At 34.0% G+C, this 9,320-nt stretch overlaps 1 protein-coding gene across 1 annotated transcript in view; it reads left to right on the top strand.

Annotated features, from left to right (window-relative positions):
* VPS13C (vacuolar protein sorting 13 homolog C) overlaps positions 1–9,065 on the top strand; it is a 168,946-nt gene extending 159,881 nt beyond the window's left edge. Inside the window, exons 80-83 of the mRNA XM_065941879.1 lie at positions 1,758–1,846; positions 5,341–5,464; positions 6,823–6,906; positions 7,199–9,065. Coding sequence (XP_065797951.1) covers positions 1,758–1,846; positions 5,341–5,464; positions 6,823–6,906; positions 7,199–7,288 — 387 coding nt within the window. The 3' untranslated portion in view covers positions 7,289–9,065. The remainder of the gene's footprint in view (positions 1–1,757; positions 1,847–5,340; positions 5,465–6,822; positions 6,907–7,198) is intronic.
* Positions 9,066–9,320: the final 255 nt, after the last annotated feature.

Here is a 9,320-nt window from a genome sequence, read left to right on the forward strand (position 1 = left end):
CATTATTTTACATTAATGACACTATGATACTATGTATATGTATAAGATAGTTTACATTAATACTATAATGATGTAATAAACAGCATTATACACATTGCTTTTTCATATCTTGTATTATTTCCTTCTAATTTACTTGAAAAAATTGAATGCTTTTGTTAAATATTATAAATTCTTCCAGTTGCATTTTTGGGAAGGAAGAGTGAATATTTTATAAACTCATCTGCCACAGAGACTGAATCTCAGAGTGTAGTGGGTTTCAGAAGTGCTGAAAACTAGGTTTCTATAATGTGTTATGGTGGTAAAATATGCTTTGAAAGCTTTAGTTTTTTAAAGTGCAAAGCTTATAACTAATGAAAATGCATACAAGATGGTAGAAGATAGAAAGTGAGTAGTATTGTACATTTCATCTCAAATCTAAATATTTTAACATATTTAAATTTCAAGGCTGAAAATAAATATACTAAATTGTTATATTCATTTATATTCATTTTAAAGGAATTAAGGTATAAATATTAAAAGATATTAGTTAATTCACACGAGGAAGATGTGAAACAAGTAACTGTTAAACTTCACTTCTCTCTGAGATTCATTCTGAAGTTTAGACGTCCATTCTGAGGTTGAGACCCCCATTCTTTAGGGATTCATCTTTGTTGTTCATGACTTTTCGTAACTGGTCAAAGAATGACTGGGAACCAAGGATCTTTAAAAAAAAATTGTGTATTTTACTATTGAAATAATAAACAAGTGTGCGTTCTCTGCTTGTGATTATTATTGATTATATTATCCTTTTGATAATATTGATGTTGTATTCTTGGTTCTAAATTGTTATTATCTTATTTGTTAGGTATGTTTATGTTTTATATTTTCATATATTTTCTCTTCTAATTTTTAATTATGCATTTATATAATGTCAATATTCATTAGCATTAATTGTAAATGTAACTTTATTGATATTTAATGTTTGTTGATTGAGGTCACAATAGTTTTGAGATAGTTAAATGTATTTTAATGTGCTATTTATACTTGAATTATTTTATGCTTGTAATTGTATTCGGTAATAAATTGTGCCAGCTGTTTGAAATCTTAGAAATTCTTCATGTTTGTATTAAATTGCCATTAAGTTTTCTTTTCTACCAGGAATATAATTCTAGTACATACTTGTACTCCTCATGCGTGTTTAATATTTAAGACCAAATATTCAGCAATATTAGTTATCTTGAAATTTTATTATTTTTATTATTGTAGGTCAGTGGTTCTTAACCTTTGAGAAGGATAACAGACCCCTTTAAAAATCTGATGAAAAATATGAACTGTCCTCTGGAAACAAGTTCAGAAACACATTTTCAAAATTTTGTATTTTTTTTATGGTATTTCATAGGCCTTCCAAAGTTCTTCCAAGGACCCCAGGTTAAGGACCTCTGGAATGTTAATGACCAGTTTTATACTAGTATTGGTTCATATAAATGAAGTTTGTGATTATTTCTGGTAAAACTATTTAAGAGTTTCAGAATTATCATGCAACAAAGTATATTTTATTAGATCGCTTAGTAAGCATTTAATAGTTACTTGACTTTTGAGGCTCAGTTAAAGTTTATTTATAAAAATGCTGTGAAGATTTTTCTAGCTTCATGTGCCAATCTGTAGAATTGTGCTTTTGGTTTAAAAAATTTTTTCCTAACTCGCACTAATATAGAGTATTGGAAATACTGTTCAGATGCATGTTACAACACAAATCTTGAGTCTTCTTTTCTTTTCAGAATCATGTCAAAAAGTTAGAAGGAGAGACTTACCGATACCACTGTGCTATTCCTGGGAACAAGAAGGCAAGCCTTATGGTTACAAATAGGTATTGACTTCAAGTGACATCTTTTCAAATGCTAACTGTATATATTATAAGAATTTTGGAGACAAAAATGACAGTGGATTTAGATAACTATGCTTCAGCTGCAAAATGTTCATTGTCATTGTTGTTGTTTAGTCACTAAGTCGTGTCTGATTCTTTGTGACCCCATGGACTGTATGTATCCTGCAAGGCTCCTCTGTCCATGCGATTGCCTAGGCAAGAATAGTGGAGTGGGTTACCATTTCCTTCTCCAGGAGATCTTCTTGATTCAGGGATCGAATCCACATCTTCTGCATTGGTGGGTGGATTCTTTATCCCTGAGCTGCCTGGGAAGCCCTGTTCATTATCATATAATCACAGAAATTCAGGTCTGGATGGTTCCTTTGAGATCATCTGTTCTGACTTTCTCGTTTTGGAGATGCTGAAACTGAGACTAAGGATGGTTTAGAGGCTTAACCGAGTTACACACCTTCTGAGAGAGAGGATCGATTAGGGTTTATAAGTGCAGTAGTGATACTTTCATATGTGAACTGGACATCCAGTTATGGAGGATGAATTTACGTTTTCTCACTAGGTTTTATTTTGGATGTTGAGCATACCTTTTTAAAAGTATGTTATTATATCTTTGTGTTCCATTTTCTTTCTAAATATTTTGGGAGTGGTAGATAATTTTTCCCAATAAAAGAACTTGGACTAAACTACTAAGTTTATTTTCCTGAGATCTACCCTATATCACTTATTCTAATTACAGATAAATAATTTTCAAAACATTCTAAGTTATGTATTTTTTAGGACTAAAGCAAAGCACTTAGAGTAAGTAACATTTATATATTAAATTTCTTACTGCTGCATTTAAATGTATTTAGGTGGGAAGGAGAGAAAGGAAAACTTTAGAATTCAGGCTTAAATATACAAACTGTTTCTAAGAGAGAGTTAGCTAGTCCTCTGATTTGCCCATTAATTAAGTCAAAATATTCACTAAACAATCTAAAGAGTAGTTTTTATGTTTTTTATGTAATTCCATACTAAGCAATGGAAACCTGTCTTTTGGGGATTGAATGTAATATTTTAGTAGTTGTTTGATTTAGGCATTTGGTAGGAATATTAGCATGTACATTATACATTTATTTTTCTTCAAGTAAGTTGAAAAATCATAGTAATTTCAAATCATAAGTAGAAAAATAATTTCAAATTGGATCACTTGTAGAGATTTTCAGGAGACAAGTTATAAAATAATATTCCTGACTAGTGCAGTGAGTTACTCTCCCTTAGGTGTGAAGGGGCAGCCTTTAGAGACCTGGGTTGGATGACTGAATATGAAAGAAAAGGGAATACCAGATGACTTTGCTGGTTTTTGGCTTGAGTACCATTTACAGTAGTTTGGAGGAAAAGATGATGACTTGTTTCCATTTTGAACTTAACGAGTTTGACATAGCTTTGAGATACCAAAGTAAAGGTCAAGGAGATGTGTAGAAATAGGTATAGGTGTAGATACTCGGAGTTTGTATAAAGATCTGGAGTGGAGACCCAAGAGACCATCCTGAGAGAATGTGTTATTCGGAAGACCAAGATGTGCACTCCGGGAAACCTGTTGCAGGAGGGAATCAGTGAAGGAGGTTGAGGGCAGCAGGAGGACAACAGTGTCATCAAAACGGTCAGGAGTAGAGTCTTAAGACGATCAAAATGGTGAATTGCGTTTGATGCAGCGATTTGCATTAGTTATCTTTAACTCTTCTCTCTACCTTCTGATTCTCTCCTAGGCAGGAGGCTGGGGGTAGGGGAGCTGGAGTCCACTTCCTAAAGACTGTTTGGAATGGGTAGGAGTGTTGGAGGTTGTAGCAGTGATTGAAGGCACTGCAGGCTCTTGGTGGGCTGGGGCCCTGAACGCTGTACTTCCTACAGTGCTCGACACAGTCCCAGATACGCCCAGCATTTCAGGAGCACCTGTGCGGAAAGATACAGTGCCCGGGGTCTGTGTCAGTCCTTACCCACTCAGTCCCGAGTTCACTCACCCCTTCCTTCTAAACATCTGGAATCTACCCCCTTCTTCTTCTCACAGCCACCACCTTAAATGAGGCTCTCACTGTTTCCTGGTTGGACTGTTACAATCACTTCCCACCTTCATTGTCTACCCCATCTCTCCTCCACTGGCCGTGACTCTTCAATAAGAAAATTTATCCTAACATTTCTGTCATCTGTAGATTAAAGTAGAAATTTCTTAACAACCTCTTCTACCCCCTCAACCCCACCCTCCAAAAAAGAAAAAAATCTTCAAGAGCTGGCGCCAAGCTAATTTTCTCGCCTCTGTATATGTCCAGTACGCCAGCCTCAGACCTCCACATTCCTCGGATAAATCTTTCCTTTTCTATACTGCCATATATGTTACGACACTCTTCTCTTTGTCTGGGGTATAATTTCCCTTTCCTACCTAGAAAACTTCCTCCTTTGAAGAATCAGCTCTTACCTCCCTAGTTTATCAATAGTCCTCCCTTCTGTGTGCGAAGAGAGTTTTCCACACACTCCATTAGTATTCTTGGGCTTCTCTTGTGGCTCAGCTGGTAAAGAATCCGTCTGCAATGCAGGAGACCTGGTTCGATCCCTGGGTTGGGAAGATCCCCTGGAGAAGGGAAGGGCTACCCACTCTGGTATTCTGGCCTGGAGAATCCCATGGACTGTGTGGTCCATGGGGTCACAAAGAGTCGGACACGACTGTGAATTTCACTTCCCCTTTTAGCCTATAAATACCTGTCAAGTAGAAAGCCAGGTCTCTGTTTCTCCAGCACCATGCACATTCATAGATTCAACAGCTCTCCTTTCCTAGTTTTGCTTTCCGTTACAGAAACTTTGGAATCAAGTATAGTTATATCAGTACCTAATCTGAATCTCACACTGGGAAATCAATGTGGATGCCCTTTGAGGATTCTGTGATTTTTTTTTTTTAACTGCTGTTGAGTAAAATGAGCTGCTCCCTCTGTGATATAGTACATCAGTATTAAAATGTTCAAACCTGATATTTATTAGTAGGCCTAACGTGAATCTTTGCTGACGTTTGAAGTTTGTGACATTTCTTTCCTGATTAGAAGGCATACATGATTGACAGTAAAAAGCAATTAATAATTTTCCAAGTAAAACATTTTCAGGGGCTTCTGCCTTTATTACTTCCCGGATGAAAGTACAGCCTGTTCCTTATGTGTCTTAAAGAGAATGATTTCAGTTTTTTAAAAATGACACTTTCCTGAATTTTGCAAGATTGGCAGAAGGGGAATTTTTGAAGTTCTGCTTTGTTAGTTGTACTATGTTTGCTCTTTATTTGACTGTTATCTTTTTTTTTTTAATGTGAATCATACATTTTTTTTTGAATCATACATTTTTTTAGTGTGCCAGGTTATGTTGCTTACTGAGCAAGTAAAATCTATGGCATCTAATGGAGTGAAATATTAGAATAATTAACTGTCTTTATCAATACCTATATATTTCTGTTTCCTTTTGCAAAATAGGCGAGTTTTGTGTGTAAAAGAAGTTGAAATCCTAGGCCATATGTCCATAGACTGGCAATATCTATTTGAAGATTTTCTACAGTCTCCCACTGTCGATGGAAATCTCCTCAAAATATCAGTTGAGGTAAGAAAACATGAATCACACACCTTTAGAGTCAAAAATTTGTTAAATGAATAGAAACCGGGAGTGCTTTCTGACTCTTGTTTTACAGTTAACTGCATAAAGTATTTGAAGGATTATTATTATTGTCATATGCTAAAAAGTAAAGGAAAATGTAATTTGTGCTCTGTACTTCGTTTTCTGGCGGTCCTTGATTGCACTGAGTGAAATATTAAATCTGTTCACTGAAAGAGTTAGATTCCTTTTTGGTAGAAGAATGGAAGTGAATAGAAGTGTTTGTTTGTTTGTTTTACTTCATATGGATATGATTTTGCTATAATATACTCCTGGAAAGATTCCCCATTTTAGGATTTAAGGAGATTATTATAAACATTATGTCTAGGACACTCACATTTAGTAATGTTGGCATTTATAAAAGACTAATGCATTTTAAGTATGTAATAATGCTTTCATGTCTTTTCCTCTCCATTTTCTGTGGAAAAACTTTCTAATTGTATAGCAAGTAATTAGCAAAAATGATACTCTATCTTTTGCTTAATTCTCAAACTCACTTTGTAATGTATAGTTTTTCTTATATGTGATATAATTCTATTTTCACCCTTAAAAAAAAAAGTAGAAATTGTTATTCCAAAGATGGTAATTTCTATATTTTTTCCTAAGCAATAATTATGTTATCTCTATTACGGAAACTATCTGAAAAATGCTTACTGAGTTATAAAAGTCAAGAGTTAGAGATGTAAGTACTATTATCCTTTAATTTATGTTTCCTTTCTTTTCATGGAAGTTTACAAGTAAAAGAAACCCTTTATGGAACCATGCCGTTTTGTATTTCAGCCTTACCTCATTGTAGAGTTTCAGAACTGAAAGAGTGCCTTGGTGTATGAAACATAGTTTTCAGAGCACTGAGAGACTGTCTCTTTCCTGTCGGTGTGCATGTATATTACAGTTCTCTCAGTTATCACTTTCCTTTCACATCAGTGGTGAGAATTGACTCAGTGTATTTTACATTATGTACAAATTTTATCTATCAGCCAAGGAAATAAAGGGAGGGTTTTTGATTTGTCAGATGTGATGAGTTATCAAGTGGTATTTCTGTATGCTGTTTATCATCGCCTGCAGAAAGCCATCATTTTATGCAGATAGATGTATACTCATCCAATTTCATAAATTCTAACAACTCACATATGGAGTCACTATCCTTGTACCAAAAACGATTTATTTCTTATCAGACCTGAATATGTGTATTTGGTTAGTCTGCTGATTATAAAATAGAGTTGACATTTAAGCACTCAATTAAAGGTTATAGGTTTTTTTCCTTCCACATAATAATTCCTTTTCTGTCATTATTTGTTTTGAAACAGAAACAAGGTCTGTTCCAAAAAACAGATAGTGCCAATCAAGGCTACATTCAGAAAATTTACCTGCAGGATACCACCACAGCAGAGGTAAATGATTTAAAGAATGCCCCCTCCTTTTTTTAGCTGAAAGACCAAAAAAAAAAAAAATCTGTTACAGTTAGCAACAGTCATTACTTTCCCCAAAAGATCTTCAAGTTAAAGCTTTGGATGGATATATAAGCTTGGAATAACATGTTGCGAGCAGACTGGTCTTAGCGTGACATGTACTGACTGTGTATTCTTCCCTTTGGACCTGTGTGGGCAGCTCGTACCCTTGAGCTCTCCACCATGTGAGCTGGTACTTGTCTTTACCATTTGTGATAAATATTTTGTTTTCCAGAGAGCATGTCGTGCCATTGAGGAAGGACAATCAATGAGACACCAGCAAAAATTGATGAAGCAATCATCACTGAGAATTCTCAGGCCCTAAGTACTGTCTTTAATCACAGATCCTAGGGGCTGCTGCTGGGAGAAAAACCAGTCACCGTCTTGTCTGTCAACTACTCTTCATTATCTTGCTAAAGAGAATTTTTCAAGGAATCCTTTAATTTTGGAATATTTTTCTAGAGTAATTCGTTTTCTGTTTCCCCCCTAGTTTTGGCTCCAGTTAGGCTGTGTGTTTGATAGCAGTCCATGTCTACACTGCCGCCTGATGGTCCCGTTAAAGAAATACCACTTTAAATTCAGAGTGAACTTTCCATGAATGTTAAAATTGTGGAACAAGGGTAATAAACTTGTTTTTAATTAAAATCCCAACTGAAAAATAAGAAAGAAGGCTAGAATGACTAGTGTTCTCTGAGAGCTTTTTAGACAATTGTGTCTTTGGACAAAATGTTGTATATTTTGTTCAGTAATTGAACTGATGTTAACATTTTTGGTAAACTGAGTGGTTGACTTAAGAAAAACCATTGAAGGGAGAAATGACGTATTTCTTTTTCTTTTTTCCAGAAAACATTATTTTCTCCTAATAAAAACATGTCTTACTGTGGTGCTTATTTTTTTCTTGCACTATAATATAAAGACAAATGAAAATCAAACCTTAAAATGTCTGTACTCTGTTCTCTGGAAGTTTTGGGTATTATTTACATGAACTTATGTGGCACAATTGTAATGTGCTGATGCATGAAAATATTGCACTTTAAGTTTTTCATGTCAGGCATGAAAAATTTAATATTTTTATATATCTAGAACTTTTTTTTTATAAGTTGAAAGATTTTTAAGGGCATCATAACTTAACACTTAATTTTAACGCATACCTAGAAATGTATTTTAAATACTTTGTAGGAAGAATGAAAAATCTCTAGTTGCTTTATATATGAATAAAATAAGGCATCTAGCAACACTGTGGGAAAATCATCAGTTGATGTGTCCTTTGAGTGAGCAGTCAGTTCATTTTTGTTCTTTCTGAATCTTGTTTATGCTGGTTAGAGATGCACTGCCTATTAAAGCTTTTTAAAAATTGCTCAAAAGTTCTTCATTTCCATGGATGAATCCTAACATTTACTCATGTTTTTGAGCATGATGTTTACTTAAAGTCACTGAAATGAAATGAAGTTGTGCACAAACTTGGTTTGCTCTGTTTTGTTGATATGTATGGTAATATTTCTACTATCCTTATTCATGTTTTTTAAGACTGGCCTTAAAACTTTCAAAAATTTTCCTAGTTATAAACTTACTGTAGGTTCCAAAACAAAGGGTATAATAACTAATGCCCTAAATATTTGATTCAGTATTGTGGTCTTTGCCTTTTCAACATCACTTTTTTTTCTGTCAAGAAACTTTTAACTTTAAGCAGAATTTTTGTATCATTGATTAATTGCAGTTTATTCAAGTGTACTTATATTTTGTGACTTTAAAACTGACAATCAGGAATTTGAGATATCTAGTTATATTTTTCATAAATCACAGCTATTGACAGTATCCTGAATATTAAAATAATTATATTGTATTGATGGCATGTACAAAACATTGAAGTAAGAAAAATTAATTTACAGAAACCTAGAAATTCATCATCTTAGTTGGCTTAGAAGTAAACTTCCAAATATTTGTACCATTTTTATTTGATTTAATCCCCTGGGTGAGAAGTAATTCATTAGTAAAGTGTAATAATGTCTTTTGTGTTTTTTTAAATGCTTTGGGAGTCAATGCTTGGATATGAACTATTGAGAGAAATTAAACATTTGGTACATTGTTTGCAGGTGTGAAAACCTTGTGGGTTTGTGTTCATATTCAATAATATTTGTTTTTACTTTTTGTGACACGTTAGAGTAATAGTTATGGAAAGGTTTTTAAAAATTTTTATTGAAATATAGTTGAATTATAATGTCATGTTAATTTCTGCTGTATGGCAAAGTGACTCAGCTTCTTTTTCATCTTCTTTTCCATTATGGTTTGTCATAGGATACTGAATATAGTTCTCAAGAGCTTTCAAAAATGCTAAGCAGGAGAAGGTTTTTCCTGGG

The sequence above is a fragment of the Muntiacus reevesi genome, chromosome 7, assembly GCF_963930625.1.
Source record: "Muntiacus reevesi chromosome 7, mMunRee1.1, whole genome shotgun sequence".
NCBI lineage: Eukaryota > Metazoa > Chordata > Mammalia > Artiodactyla > Cervidae > Muntiacus > Muntiacus reevesi.